General features: G+C 40.6%; 1 protein-coding gene across 33 annotated transcripts in view; it reads left to right on the top strand.

Moving 5' to 3' along the window:
- nrxn1a (neurexin 1a) overlaps positions 1-16648 on the top strand; it is a 177195-nt gene that overhangs the window by 112719 nt on the left and 47828 nt on the right. For 17 of the 33 annotated variants that reach the window (XM_079850589.1, XM_079850597.1, XM_079850581.1 and 14 more), the window contains 4 exons: positions 329-710; positions 804-994; positions 1605-1778; positions 7032-7151. In XM_079850589.1, the coding sequence (XP_079706715.1) occupies positions 329-710; positions 804-994; positions 1605-1778; positions 7032-7151 (867 nt within the window). Of the gene's footprint in view, positions 1-328; positions 711-803; positions 995-1604; positions 1791-7031; positions 7152-12199; positions 13473-16648 lie in introns of those variants that run through there. The other 16 variants (XM_079850567.1, XM_079850578.1, XM_079850579.1 and 13 more) reach the window with 5 other exon arrangements.

Here is a 16648-nt window from a genome sequence, read left to right on the forward strand (position 1 = left end):
ATTCTTACAACTCTTTATGCTTTCGTGTTTTCAAGCCTCTGATGCTTGTTAAAAATTTCAATTTGCTGCAGTAGATTTGAGATGACCCACTTGACAACGCTGCGGCCCTGTCCTGAATAGCGCACTTTATATGTACATGTGGTCTTGCCATGGCTTGTACGTGTCTGTCAAGCCCACAAGACCGTATCACGTCCCATTTGTCTACTTCACGACTGTATATGTATTCAGCATTACGTCACTCTTTGGGCGGTAGTTGGGACAGGGCCTGTGTTTTGACACCCTACCCATTCCTGTATTAAATCTGTTTTCGATTATTCGCCTTGGTAAGGTCAAATCACGGGGGACCACACGCAGCTGGAGTTCCACAATGTGGAGACGGGCATCGTTACAGAGAAGCGGTACATGCCCGCCGTGCCCTCCAACTTCATTGGACACCTGCAGGGTCTGTCCTTCAATGGCATGTCCTACATTGACCTGTGCAAGAACGGCGACATAGACTACTGCGAATTGAACGCCATGATCGGCTACAGGAGCATCGTGGCAGATCCGGTTACCTTCAAGTCTCGCTCTAGCTATGTGACCTTGCCCACCCTGCAGGCCTATTACTCCATGCACTTGTTCTTCCAGTTTAAGACCACTTCACCAGATGGGCTCGTCCTGTACAACCGAGGAGATGGCAATGACTTTATAGTAGTAGAGCTGGTAAAAGGGTAAGCTCAATTCATTTTTAATGTGCCACGTTTGATACATTTTGAACATGTGATAAGTCCTTCACTGAATTTTTCATGACTGTTTGCATGCAGATATCTCCATTATGTGTCAGACCTGGGAAATGGAGCTCATCTCATCAAGGGAAATTCCAACACACCTCTGAATGACAATCACTGGCACAATGTGATGATCTCAAGAGACACAAACAACCTTCACACAGTTAAAATAGACACCAAAATCACCACACAGACTACCATGGGAGCCAAAAACCTGGATCTGAAAGGTACTTTTGATATTCTCTTTGATTTCAACTGATCATTTAAGCTGAACTAGATACAATAATTATATTATATGATATTATATTATATTGGGTGTATACCATTCAAAAGTTTGGGATCTGTAAGATATTTTCAGTGTTTTTTCAAGAAGTCTCCTATGCTCACCAAGGCTTCAGCAGCCATTAGTCCAATCTTCAGTCTCATATGATCTTTCAGAAATCATTCTAATATACTGGTTTGGTTAGATTTTTTCAGGATTCTTTGATTAATATAAAGTTTGAAAGAACATCATTTGAAGAAAAAAAAAATATATAGATATCATTTGTAAGATTATAAATGTCCTTACTGTTACGTTTGATCAATTTAATGCATCCTTGCTGAATGAAAGTATGAAAGAAAAAAAAACTTGCTGACCCCAAACCTTTGAACGGTAGTGTATATGTGTTATTTACCTTAGTGCCAAGTTGTATTCACATGTTGTGTACTGCAATAAACAAAAGGACCAGCAGGGGGAAGTGGTGTACCTTTTCTATGGATATTTACAAAACATGCTCCCCTGATAGTTGAAATGAAAAGACATTGTCAGTCAGAGCATAATATTTCCTGTCTCTACAGGTGATTTGTATGTGGGAGGTGTGGCCAAAGAGATGTATAAGGACTTGCCAAAGCTGGTGCATTCTAAAGAGGGCTTCCAGGGCTGCTTGGCATCTGTGGACCTGAACGGCCGTTTGCCAGACCTGCTGTCAGACGCACTGTCCAACGCCGGCCAGGTGGAGAGAGGATGCGAAGGTGAGGAAAACGGTATGAATGGCACAGACACAAAGCCGGCTTAGTGCAGTTCTTCGCTAGATGACTGCAATCTCCAATCCTTGTCTCATATCATGCACTCCTGTTCATCCTCTCTGCTTCTTGTTCTCTTCACTATCTGTTTTGTGTTTTCTTCATGCTGGGCCGGTTTTAACAGGTTTCAGGCTTCTGTGTTCTTTTCCTCTGTTGGAAACTGGTGTAGATTAGGGGTGAACAATACGGACATGTCCCTAGCAATGTCAAGAGACCTTGTGTTTTCCCCAAGCTATAACTGTGATGAAGCTGAATATATGAGAGTAAAGAGACTGGTTATTGCCAGTTTGTTAGTAGCATATTAATTAGGGCTACCAAACTTAACAAGAATCTTTTTTTCATCAAAGCACAGAAAGATATAAAGGCGAAGCATCAGTGGAACACAACTGAGAATGGTCCTTTGGACGGTTGCGAAAGGCTAGCAAAAATAGCCTATTTTGTTTTCTGTCCTTAAAAGATGAATTGAAGTAAATTGAATGCAGTTTATTCATTATTCAAAGGAAAAACTGTTTAAAATGGGAATATAAGAATAATCATCTCTACAGATTTACTAATTGAGATATTGTGCTTTTTGAAAGTGAAATTTTTAACTGATTTCTGGCTCAATTTATCCAAAAATCTTGAAAAAATGTAATGGTTTCCACAAAAATATTAAGCAGCACAGCTGTTTTCAACATTGATAATAATAAGAACTTATTCTTGAGCACCAAATCAGCATATTAGAATGATTTCTGAAGGATCATGTGACACTGAAGACTGGAGTAATGATGCTGAAAATTCAGCTTTGAATCACAGAAATAAAATAAAAATTAAAACATATTCAAAAAGAAAACGGTTCATTTAAATTGTAATAATATTTCACAATATTTCAGTTTTTACTGTATTTTTTTATCAAATAAATGCAGCCTTGGTGAGCGTAAGAGACTTCTTTCAAAACAATAATTAAAAGAATGCTTCAAATCAAAAGAATAGCAGACTGCTATTATTTTAAAATAAATGTTTTTAATAAATCTTAACTACAGTCTAACTGTAACCCTACTACTAAAAGAAAACCTATTTGCTACATTTCCTGGAACATTTTTCAGCAATTTAGTCTGAAAGTATGACAAAATACACACATATATAGTGCCTATATCCATCAGAATATTTAATTGTAAAAGAGTCTCTGATATTTGCTAAGAACCACAAGATTAAAAGTGCATATAAACCTTTGATTATGAATACATATATACATTTTTAGTAAAAACATTTTGAGAAATGATCATGGCTGAAAAAATGTCCTTCTGTTCAAACCAAACCTACGCCTACTGGTTTTTATCATGTCTGTTCCTGATTTGTGTTGTTGTCATCTCTAATTCCACCTTTCTTCTTCCCTGGGTCTCTGTCTACTTTCATCTACTTTCCTTATTTCCTCTCTCTGTTCCCTTACATTTTAACAACTTAATTTGTTATAATCACAGACATTCCAGTGCCTCTACTAACATCTTTTATATTTTGTTTTGTTTTTTTTTCTTATTCGTTTGGCTGACAAAAGTTGCATTGCTGAAAGCTGACTTGCAAGGTAGATAGCCATATGTGTGTCTTAACCAATGCCCCCTCCTCCCCTCCTCCAGTGTGACCGTCTGATGTCGTAGATAACCTTTAGATAACCAGCAGCCGGTCTAGTAACTCCATCACCGTAAATACAAGCACAGTCCGCACACCTTGTATTTACAGCCCCCCGCTCTTAAAATGTCTCAGAGTGTCCTGTGTCATAGTTTTCCCTCACTTACCTGTCACTTCTCTTTTCATTGGAGCGTACATCTGTTCTGTGGTTTACTGGAGGCATGCGTCCCCCCTTCCCTGTTTCGACAGTGCCCCCCCCACCCACCCACTGCATGCAGTCTTAACTCCTTCCACACACACAAAAAAAAAAATGCGACGGAAATAGTCTGTAGCCTTTACCCCCGATAAAGGCCTTAAAACTAGATGGAATTTCCCAAGAGGTTAGGGAATCTCTCCCGTGAGTTGGAAGCCAGATTACTCCGCTCAGATACATAACACTTGGTTTGAGAGAATCTCGTCGGGGGAATGAGCCAACCCTCTGTTTCTCTGCCCAAGACTTTAAATGAGCTTCGCTCAGACAGATCAGGTGAGACAGGAGGAGCGGCGCTCATCTGGATCGCACCGGCGGCTGTCGTAGAGCTTTCTCTCTCTCTCCTCCTCCTCCTCCCTGCCAGACTCGCTTCACTTCCGAGTCAAGTGGCCAAGCCGCAAATGTGCGACTGATTGGCCAAATGGCTGAGTGATGGAGAGGAGGGAGCGTTTGAGGGCCAGGGGCCTGTTTTACATGCCGGCTGAAGTAATGAGAGAAATGAGAACAGAAGTGTTTCCGCAGGCTGTAATATGCCTGGCCCGTCGCCCCGTCGCTTCGCTTCTGTAGGCCGAACACAAAATGAGCTGTTCCAGACGGCCCCCATTTATCTTACAGCCCCGAGTCCCCAGGGAGTGCTGCTGCTTTAAACTCACCTCAGCAATACTAGGAGCAGATGTTATTATCGCACGGGGCCTGTATTATTACTGCAGCCAATACACTGCGCATTACCGCCAATGCTACTCTGTCACAGCCTCTGGTGCAATGCTTGGATTGCACTTTAAAATCAAGTCTCCTGTCCACATTTAATGTCTTCTTGAGTAATGAGACCGATTAAAGGTGCACTCAGTGATTTGTTTTTTTTAATCTTGTTGTTAAAAAAAAAGTTTTACTCTTAAAGAAATTAATAACACTTTTTAAAGGAACACGCCGACTTTTTGGGACTTTAGCTTATTCACCGTATCCCCCAGAGTTAGATAAGTCCATACATACCCTTTTCATCTCCGTGCGTGCCGTAACTCTGTCTGACGCACCCACCGCTAGCCTAGCTTAGCACAAAGACTGGAGGTATGTGACCTTGGTATGTGGCATGAGGTATGTGGGCGGAGCGATTTGCTCGCAGCACCTGAGAAGCCCCGTGGTGAGGAGCAGAGAGTTCGCTCAGAGTTGGAGTAAATCACTCCGCAGAAGTAGCAGTGCTTCGCCTTCTGAGAATATAGTTCCCAGTATGTATACGGTTAGAAGATGGCTGTGTCTCATGTGACCTTGTTATTTGTACACACTGTGACTATACAAATCACAACATGTAAATAGGAAAATGTTGGCGTTATTTTGTCACTTATTGGGAGCAGTATGCTAGCTGGAGCCGTTTACCTCCGGTCTTTGTGCTAAGCTAGGCTAGCGGTGGGTGCGTCAGACAGAGTTACGGCACGCACAGAGATGAAAAGGGTGTGTATGGACTTATCTAACTCTGGGGTATACGGTGAATAAGCTAAAGTCCCAAAAATCGGTGTGTTCCTTTAAAGACATGTTGAGATCCATTTATCTTGGTAACCTCCCTATATACTTTTACTTGTGGAATAAGTTAATCATGACCAGTGTTGGGGGTAACGCATTACAAGTAATTACGTAATCAGATTACTTTTTCAAAGTAACGAGTAAAGTAATGCATTACTTTTAAATTTACTACAAAATATCAGTTCATTTTTCAAATAAGTAACATAAGTTACTTTGTTTTCTCATTTATTGACCTCTAGTGTACAGGTGTAAATGTGCATTTCCTTCAGTCTGAGGATTATTCATTTCACTTTTGGTGTCAAATGGCCTTTAGTTTTTTCTGTTATTAGTTACATTTTAGGGAGTAACATAATATAGTAACAAAATAATACTGTTATATAAAGAAATTAATATTAAAATTCAGATAGGATAGATTAAATTGATCAAAAGTGACAGTAAAGATGTTTATAGTGTTACGAAAGATTTTTATTTCAAATAGCAGCACAACTGCACAACTGTTCAAGCAGCACAACTGTTTTCAATGTTGATAAAATGATAGTAATATGAAATATTTCTTGAGCACAAAATCATCATATTAGAGTGATTTCTAAAGGATCATGTGACACTGAAGACTTTAATGGCTGAAAATTGAGCTTTGCCATCACTGGACTAAATTACCTTTTGAAATATATTAAAACATAAAACAATTTTTTTTTTTTTACATTTTAATAAATATTTCAATAAATGTAATATTTCAGTTTTTCATATATATATATATATATATATATATATATATATATATATATATATTTATTTTTTTTATTTTTTTTTTTACAGTTTTTATTAAATAAATCCAGCCTTGGTGAGCATAAGAAACTTCTTTCAAAAATAATTTTAAAAATGTACCCGCTCCCAAAATTTTTTACGGTAGTGTACATCTAAACCACTAGGTGTCAGTATAAGTCTAACACGGAAGTCACAGTGTCACAGCTAACATCATGTGTCTTTGTCAACATACTCTAAAGGTGATGATACACAGGGCAACTTTTTTAGCAATGTTGTTGGGCAATGTTGCCATCAACGGGCAACCAGGTGAGACACAGGGCCCACGACCGATCTAAATTATCCAGATAGAAATGTATTGCCCATTTTCAATGGGAAAGTGCCCAAGCAACAATCGCTCGGCAAGATTGCCCAGCAACATTGCTCAAAAAGTTGCCCTGTTTATCATCACCTTCAGTGTGTCCAGACTGTATTAATACCAAACATATGCATCATTCAAAAATGTACTTTTTAACGGTCATGAAGTAAGTTCATTAAATGCAGTACATACTCAGACAGTATGGGTTTTCAGATGCTGTCTTATTATCCAGTGCAACATAAACAAAATAAAAAATTACTGAGTGTACCTTATAAGCCCTGTTTTGTACAGGAATTTATTTAGGGATCACCATGGTTCATAAATCTAAGATAATGACATAAAGTAAGCTAAAATAAGCACACTCATTATGCTATATGTAATCACATTGAAATAGAAAAGATTTATGTGTTTTTCTTTTACAGTAATATTTGAATGTAACACATTTTTGTGCATTTTGAATATATGTATATTGTATTTTCTTTGCCTAATTCAGATCCCTAAAGCGTTTGACAAAAACAAAAGATTTTGGTTTTTCATCTATGGGGAGTGAGCAGATGGGACGGTTCTGTGTGGCTGTTTCATCTGCAATAAAAGCCTTTCACTAGTCTGGATTTTATGTTGTAAGAGGCCTGTTAATTTATATACCCTTCTCTTTTTTTCCTGTCTGTTTGTTTCTCTCTCTCTCTCTCTACTCTGTCATCGGTCTCTTCAGGCCCCAGCACTACCTGTCAAGAGGATTCCTGCTCCAATCAGGGCGTGTGTCTGCAGCAGTGGGAGGGCTTCAGTTGCGACTGCAGCATGACATCATTTGGAGGGCCGCTCTGCAATGACCGTGAGTCTATCACCTCTCCTGCTTTTCAACTACTGTAGAAAACCCCAATGCACTGATCCACAATCACCCAAATTAGTTTTTCAGTGGATGAGAGCACTTGTGCTGCTATTATTAATGGGATTCTTAAAACATCAGTCAGTTTGATGGCTATTATATTTTTGGAAAATGGTATTGAATATGTAAACTGACAAAAATAAACACGGACCAATTTATATTCAAACCTCATGCACTATACTTAATACAAAGATTGAGATCAAAAGATATGAGATTCCACTGATGCATCAGATGTGACATGTCATATTGAATTAATAAGATGGAATCTCAGTGACCCTTAGAAAGTGAATACTAGCATACTGTGTACTGCATACTACACAGAATACACCACATGCTCCCAGTACAATACTGTGCAATGTATGCATTTTGAGCAATAACATTTCAGATTTTAAAAAGTAGTTAGCTACATTGTCACATAGCCTATTCAGAGAGCAAGTCCAGTTATCATCTCAAAGTAATTTTGCATTTGTAAAAAAAAACCTGTGTTGCATACCAACTATGTTTATTTTATTTTTGCTTTTAAGATAAAAGCATGGCTGATATTAACTACGGTTTATTTGTCACACCCAGTGTGTATTTGAAATCTTTGCAGCCAATACACATTAGCAAATATAAAAGACCATCCTGTTTAATGCATACAGGAAAATGTATATCTACCATAATAATCTTACTATACTGTACATTATATAGGTAGTGATCATACTGTACAGGAAACTGTATCCCTCAATGAAAAAATACATTTTTAAACATTACTGAATTAAAAAGGTCAATTTTTTGTTTTTTTATTTCAAGATGATAACTTATTCAAGATGCAACATGGATGAGATTATGTGACAATCTTGATACTAAAGACTATTGTTTCATTTACTGTTTTTAAAGGCAAAGTGCTGTGTAGTATTCAGTAAATGAATTAGTATTCCTTTCTGAACATAGTCATAATGTGCTTACTGCATGCATACTGCCAAAATATCACAGTCTTCTGCTACAGCACTAGAGGGGGTTAGTGGACAGTGCATAGCTGGGATCTGTACCAAGTTATATACGACAAAAAATAGACTTAATAGACTCTTTTCATGGATATAAATGATATCTAGAGGAAACAAGTGTTCCTAGATTTGTGTGTGTGGGCTTTTATGAATGGGTTTGTAATATTGAGCTGTATTGCAAGAAGAGCATTGACTGAATTTGGTGTGAAAAGCCCCAGTGCTTGTTGCCTGTGAAAGTGCTGAGTGCCAGGAATCTGAAGCAGAGTGAAAGTCCTTGAGATGGTTTACGGAGAAGATCTATTACAGGCTCAAGCCATGCACAGCTAATCCATTCTGCGGGTTTGCCAAACTGATAAGAGCCCGCCTTTGTTCAGGAGGAAGAAACCACATAGACAGCTTGCATTACATCATCCGCATCCCCACACCTCGCTGGAATCCATTCAGTGTGTGTTTTTAGAAAAGAACGGGAGAAGAAGATAGGATCGCTTTTGCTACCTAATTAGAATTATAAAGAGTTCCCCCCCATATATATATACACAGTGATATTCAGATTGGTAAATTGGTGGATTTTCACTGTTCACATTTGTTATTGTATGTAAGCCCATGGGTTAATGATTACAGACTGAATCTTTTACTGTGCAGAGTGTGCAATTATCACAGTATATGTGCACACAATATTAATGTTCCTGCACGGTCCTATGCCCATGCGCACACAAACACACAGGCTCATTTAGATGTGTAGAAGCCCAAGCCTAGTGATCATCAGGCCGTGAAGGCAGTGCAAAGAGAAAGAGGCTTTGTCTAAGCATAGTGGCAGACAGTAAAGCCTGGGATTGAGGCTCACAAGCTGTGGACATAAATGAACAAAACATTCCATCTTAAGACCTGCACTATACATACTATAGACCCATCTCTAATGCAAACTCTCCCTCACACACACACGCACATGTGCACACTGATCATCGAGTCCCTGCAGGGGAGCGTGCAGGTTCCAGAATTAACACTTGCCACGCGCCAAATGCAAGTGAAATTGAGAGTTACTCACCAGTGACATTTTTAATATCAATGAAATATAATACATGGTTTGATTAGATATTTTCGCAAGAACATATGAAAAAAAAAAAAGTCTTTGCATTATCCACCAAAATAAAAATATTAACAAAATTATTATCATCTTTTTGTTTGGTTCCCCTGAGAGATGAATATGATTATTATTGATATTTTGATTTATAACAAAAATATTTTATTAGAAATAATGCAAAATATAATTTCATATCATTGTATAATTTCATATCATTTAATAAGAAAAATTTAGGCTGCTAAGTCTTAATTTCTAGATTTATGCAAGGAAAAAACAGCTACTCTAAGTTTCATAATGATGAATTATGCAAATTGTAATTATTAATCATTCATTCCCGTATTTTTTATAAAAATGCAGATAATATGGTTTCATGGCCTGTAAGAAATATTAGGCAGGTAAATTGTCTCTATATTCTATATTTATGCAAGAAAAAAAAATACTATGTCTAATTTTCATAATCATACATGTAGGAATGTTTCATTGTTAATATTATTGTTTTTTTATTTAAAAAAAAAAAAAAACGGGGGAAAAAAATGGTTTCAGAATTTTTTCGTCACTGGCATTTATGGCAAAAGTTAAATTTGAATGTTGGATCAGAGCGTTTGTCCATTAGTCTCATCAAGCATGGACACATTTCAGATTTGTTTGTCTACTATTGACATGAGCAGTTTGGTATGAGCTGGTTGTCAAAGAGCATTTCAGAGAACTGTAACTAGCAAGGGGAAATGGCAGAGACAAATGGCAGGGTCTTCACTGAAAGCTAAACTGATTTTCTCAGTGTGAATACAATTAATGACGCAGAGCGCATATAATAGGCGGAAGAATTACGTGATTAAAAAATGACCACAGCTGTAGAGACAAATGTGAAGAGATAACGCGATTCTCACGCGAGAAATGTGATATTAAATCTGATGAATCGTTCTATTCATGACGGCAACGCACTCGTCGGTTCTCTAACCGAACAATATGTGTTTAAAGACGTGCTTCATTTTTAATTAGCTTTTGGCTTATCGAAGATCTTGTTTCTTAATAAACAACATCCAATCGGTTACTGAAGCATCATGGGTGGGGGTTGATTCTTGCTTCCTGTAATCAATGGATATATGAGAGGAATATGATTGTGGGGTTTATTATTTATTTGTTCTCTTTTGACATTGTGAATCGTTCCTCTTTTCTTTATAAAAAAAAAAAAGCAGGGCAGAACAACAGAACATAATAAAATTCAACACAAAAGCTGAAGTGAAACGAGAGGAAGAAAGGAAAAACAGACCTATCCACTTATTTCTCCCCTACTGTTTAAAATACTTGAAACCTTTTTTCCTCCACAGAATGGAAGCACCAGTATTAAAACATGCTCTACTTCCTTTGAATCTGCTTTTGAGGTCAGCTGAAAAAAGAAATGGATTGGCTCAAACATGTGACTGCCGGAGAACGGCGAGGGTCCTCTGCTCAAAGCGACACCCTAATTCACCATTAGGTGGCAGCCTTGTAAACAGAAAATGAAACACATGCTCATTTTGCAGGTGGGGTTCGCACATTCTTTTAATATTGCAGAGAATAATTAGCTCACTATGAATGCGGCAGACTGGTTTCCAAATTGTTTCGTAAACCTCTGGAGCTGTGATATGATGTTTCATTATGTAGAACACTGGGTATTGCTAAAGTCACAGTGATAAAATTATCTTCCAAATAGAGCAGTTTGGGCTCCTGCTGGAGTCTGTCTTTGAGCCCCTGGCGAGGCGGCTCTGATCACCCTGCTTTGTCAACTTTAATTATACAGTGCTAACAATGCTCAAAGCTGAGAGGAGGGAGAAGCAACGATCTCCTTGTGTTTGAGGAGATGACACCAGTGTCACTTTCATAGCGCCTTTCTTCACACTCCAGCTGGAGTCTCAATGGTGAAGCACACCTGCAGACTTCCTCCTATAACCCACACACGCACAACATGGGGTGCACATTAGGGAGAAGGGTGAACCTTGACACATTCACCATAGATGCTAATTTAGTATGTTCTTTTCTTTTGTTTCATTTGTTAGGGAAAAACTCACACTAACAAAACAGATTTAGGGGTTTTGACTGATAGGCTAGACTAGATTGGGTTTTCAAATAGACCAGTGGTTCTCAACTAGTGGATTGTGACCGGTTATGCACAGCAGGGTTAAAAAAACAACAACACAAAAACAATGCTAAATACTAACCATATGATTGCGCAAAGTTGATTGAAAGGCAAAACGTCGTTCTAAACCTGTGATTTTTTTTCTTCTGTGGAACATGAAGACTCAAGATTCAACATTGTTTTGTACTCCATTGCCTTTAATTGTACTGTTCCACAGAAGAAATAGTCATACAGGTTTGGAGTTATATGAGGGTGAATAAATGATGACAGAATTTGTTTGTGTTAACTGTACCTTTAAGAAAACGTGGCCTGTGTCTTTGTGTTGTTGACGTCTGAAGTCTGGGCATCCATCTAAGCAGTATTTTGAGCAGTATTATCATACATGTCACTTGGTACCATCTTTCTAGACAAATTAGGCAGATGGCAACATGATCAGGTTGCCTGACTTGCCCTCATTTTCAAAAACCGTGAAATTAATCAATTTCACCACCAAATTTGGGCAATGAAGCAAAACCAGTTGAGAACCATTGTGCTAGTTTAATTGAAAACAAAATGTCAAACTAAAAAACAATTTGATTTAGATTACGTCTTTGCTTGATGCCTTGAAGCTATTGTTGCATCTTGTAAGTTAGGAAAGACTGCTATTGAATCAAACCGGGCGCTGTCCGTGGTGCTGAAATACACCCAATGATTGTCCTTCCAGTAAGAGAACTCATTCAGCTACACAATGGCCGAAGAGGGAGGAGTATATCAAGGTTTGACTAGTTTGTGAAGGGAGAGGGAGCCCACACTCTCTGAATTCTAGCTGGACTCTCTTCGAGCCACCCCTCTGTCAAGGAGAAACGAAGACAGAAAGAGAGAAACAACGATTAGGAGGACGAGACACGAGACCCCCCTTCCACAGCTGCACGCGCCTCCCTGATGATCGAGGGGGAGGGAGAGAGAAAAAGAGGGGGAGGAAAACTCAGCCGAGCCTCACCGTTCTCTGTTTCCCCTTCTCTACATTCAGAGGGTCTTTTCCTCTAAGCATGCTGCTTAGGAACGCTTCCGCTACAGATGCGCTGTAAGAAGTAAGAGAAGAGGAAGGACTTTCTTCTTGCTGACATTTTTCAGAAACTCTGACCACCCTTTTCACATGAGGACCACTTGACTACTCTTGCCCTTTCTTGGTCCTCTCTTCCTGTTCTCCTTTGGTGTGTCTGCTAATGTTTCCTCTGAGGCAGTGCGGACTGAGCCAGGCAGCCAGCAGCAGCAGCAGCTCTTGTGTGGTGTGTGTGAGAGAGTGTGTTTGTCGTTTGGGGAGGGGGAGAGGCACTCTGTATTGAGTTAAATGCTGCAGCGGCGATCTCGTCTTGTGTGTGCCATCGCTTCTGGTAGTCTCCCTGCTCCTCTCCTGTACTCTCCACGAGGATAGCGTGTGATGCAGCCTTGTCTTCATGGGATACAGCTGGGATTCTGGCGATAGAGTGCACTGGAAAAGTCCAGGACTGCTGGGAGGTCTGTAGGCAAAGGCTGCTCGCTCTTTTCTCCCTCTTCTCCAATACACCATTACGCCTACCTTACTGGAGTACTGGATCGGATTCCGTGGTTTCTTTTCTTTTTCTCTCGCAGGATTTTGTGTTTTTGAATACCATGAAGAGAGGAATTTAATCCAGGATCATTATCTGAAGTTTACCTCTTCTGTGCTGCCCTTTTTTTGAATCCATACCTCGGAGAACTCTGTGGAAGTTCCCTCTCCATGTGGATCCAGCATTCCTATCCCTCTCCATCAGTGATTGGGCTGTTGCGTGGTCAGGATCCGAGGCTTGAGCAGGACATGGGTCGCCAGGTGGTTTGAGGACGCCCCTCTTTAAAGTCCTTGCACTCCGGTAGCATGCTGCGTCTGTGGCCCGGCGGGGCTCCTGCTGGTCTTGCTTCCATCCTGCTCCGCATCAACCTACGCCTGGCTCTCTGGCTGCCACCGCTGACTTTGGGGTCAGCCCTGGCTCTGGCAGAGGGGCCTGGGGAGCTCTACGTCCCTCAACATATGCCTCATCACCTCGTGCCTGCCGCCAGATCCCACGCCCCCCTGCGGGCAGGACATGGTGCGTAGCTTATTTGACTGCCACATTCACCCTCTCTGTGCCATTCGGTAACCTTTCATTCCTAGAGCTTCTGCTTTCTGTGTGTCGAGATTCCTGCATAAGAAGCAAGCAATATCTTGTAATCTCATGGTAATAGCTGGAGGTCTCTGAGTGTGCTTGTGCAATTATGTGGTCAGGATGCAAATGCGATCTTTAAGAGGTGTTTGTGAACATTATGCAGATGCATTATGCAGAGTACAAATGTTGAGAGCATAATGTTGGCTGCACCACAATCACTTTGCGACAAGCGATTCAGCCTCCCATTACGCTGACATGCGTTTCTAGGGGCCATCAAGGGGGCTGTGTTTATATAAACACCGGGGCCACATCCTTAACCTCTCCTGTTCGAAAGGCCTCATCCAAATGACTTAAGCTGACCTTTGACGTGATGAAATTATATTCAAATTACATCGTGGTCACTGTACCATGTTATGTGTGTGTGTGTGGATTTAATTCAGCGAACCAGCCAAATTGAATGTATTAGGTCTAGAAGGGACAGTGGACAGGCTTTTATACTAGACCCCAGGGCCATCCAGCGATTTCTACACTGGTACACCCCCCACACTTCCTTTGAAACTCTAATACTTCTACATTGCTGTTAAATCCCACTGGCCACTACTCCTGAGACCGGTATACTGTATAAATTGAACACCTTCTGCTTTATTGCACCAGATTTCTTTCCTCCCAGTTTGTGTTGTAATGTCTCGTTGCGGCTGGCTGTTTAAAACTATCAGGGCGATTTCCACGCTGTGTGTGCAGAGGGGCTTGAGCTGTCAGTGTGTGATCCACTGCACTTATATAACGAGACCTGGCTGCCTCTCAGCATTATCCTCACAGATTAAGCTTTGATAAAAAAAAAAAAAAAACACACACACACTATTGAATAGAGGCAAGAGGAAGTGAGCGGAAGCTTGTGAAGTGAGACGAGTCATTTATCATCCTTTCTGAAAGGCTCTTAGTTTTTCTTCTCTACCTCCTTGCCTCTCTCCCTATCACTCTTTCCTTCTGTCGTTGTCATATTCTTCTTTTCTGTGTGTGTGTGTGACACAGCTGGCGTCTCTAATGGCAGGGTGTGCTGAGATCACAGAGCCCCGCTGCTCGTATGCGTCCCCCCAGGCAGCGAGGCAGCGCATCAGGGTCCATTGCTTCTGCGTCCGCCCCCCTCCCGGCCAAGCTAATCTAAACCTCTCAAACCTCCGGACTCCTTTTGCCCGGGAATATTCGGCGACATTGTTCACAGCTGAGCATAATTCACGAGCTCTGATAATAATAAACTGAAACCGAAGCCGCTTCCAGCTATGTGTCTGCTACGCTATTTACAGCACCAGCGGACACCACCTCAGCCGAACTGCAAATCTTTTCAGCCCTACCTGCTTCCAGCCCTGTTTTAGTATGCCACGACGAGGAGTTTGAGAACAGCACGAGTTCTGTTGTTGCAGCAAAATTACCATTTAAAAACCATTAACAGTAGGTTATGTGGAGTGCAGGAAAGTGTGTGCGTGCGCCCTTGTCTGTGTGCACCAGTAAATGTGCCCTCTCCCCCACCGAAATGATTGGACGGGAGCTGAAAATGAAAGCAGAAAGCGAGGCAAATTATCAGAAGTTACCCTGGGCTCCAGCACAGTGTTTTTAAAGTCAAACCCATCCCTTTTTTTTTTTCTTCTCCCAGCTCATTTTGCTGCAGTCTTGCACTTTATCTCCCCTTTCCTCCACAGTTACACTGACAAATATAACACAAGCTACATTTAGATGGAGTTATACAGTAGAAGAACGCTGCGTTCTCTCACACCTACAGAAAAAATTAATCGTATGTAACTTGCAGTGTAAAAATCGAACAGTGTAGGTTAAACATCACTCCCCCTCATTCTTTAAAAAACATGTTTGTGTGCCTGCATATTTTTCTGAAGGCTATTAATGAGTTGGTATGCTGCCTCTCTCTTCTCCATCACTGCAAATCTGAGTAGGGTTGGAGTAAGCGAGCTGATGGGGCTGAGTAATCTCCCTCGATCTTTCGCTCCATCTTTTTTGCACTCTTTTATGTCAGAGCTTTAGTTTGAGACGCCCGAATTGCTGTAATGAAAGGATGATGTGGATTTGCTGGTGAATGGTGATGTGCTTGGTTAAATATGATACTCTGAGAGGCTGAGAATTCAAAGCGTAGGATGTCCTGACTAAGAGGAAGATAGAGGGAATTAAAAGAGGCAAAGGGATGAGCAGAGTGGTCAAAGACTACATGCACTTGACAGTGATATTCCAGCGGGAACAATACAGCATCTCCAAACACAGTGAGACAGTGAGTGACTGCACAGGGCTGCAAGCTGCACTCTATAGTGGGAGCATTGTGTGTGTGTGCGAGTTTATATGAGAAAGACATATCATCCCCTTGATAGTATGGAGGTGATTGATTCTTTAAATGCTATACTCTCTCCTAAGAGAATCTGGAGAAAGAGAGGGAGAGATAGAAAGAACAATAGCTGGGGTGTGTAATCTAAACCCAGTCAAGCCAAACCTCCAGAGAGATTTCTCATTATGTCACTATAGCTCACACATGGGGCTCAGGGAGGCTTAGACTGGACGTACTGGCACACACACACCTGCAAAGATTATTACACATGCTTCCGTCTAATAAAAGAGTTATTTGTGAATTCATCCCTCAATGTCGACACAGCACTTTCTTTCTTCCTTCATTTTTTTCCCTTTCTTTAATTTCCTTCCCTCTGTCCTTCCATCTTTCCCTCTTCCTTCCTTCCATCGTTCCTTCCTTCCTTCCTTTCCTCTTTCTATTTTGCCTCCTTCCGTTTCTCCTGTTTTTCTTCCTTCCTTGCTTCTTTCCTTTTCCTTCCCTACTTCATTCCTTTCCTCTTCATTTTCATCCCTCCACTTTTTCCTCCCTTCATTCCTTTCTTCCTTCCTTCCCTTCTTTCCTCTTCCTGTTTTGCCTCCTTCCATTTCTCCTGTTTTTCTTCCTTCCTTGCTTCTTTCCTTTTCCTTCCCTACTTCATTCCTTTCCTCTTCATTTTCATCCCTCCACTTTTTCCTCCCTTCATTCCTTTCTTCCTTCCTTCCCTTCTTTCCTCTTCCTGTTTTGCCTCCTTCCATTTCTCCTGTTTTTCTTCCTTCCTTCCTTCCTTCCCTCT

This window comes from Squalius cephalus (assembly GCF_949319135.1).
Source record: "Squalius cephalus genome assembly, chromosome: 19".
Classification (NCBI taxonomy): Eukaryota; Metazoa; Chordata; class Actinopteri; order Cypriniformes; family Leuciscidae; genus Squalius; species Squalius cephalus.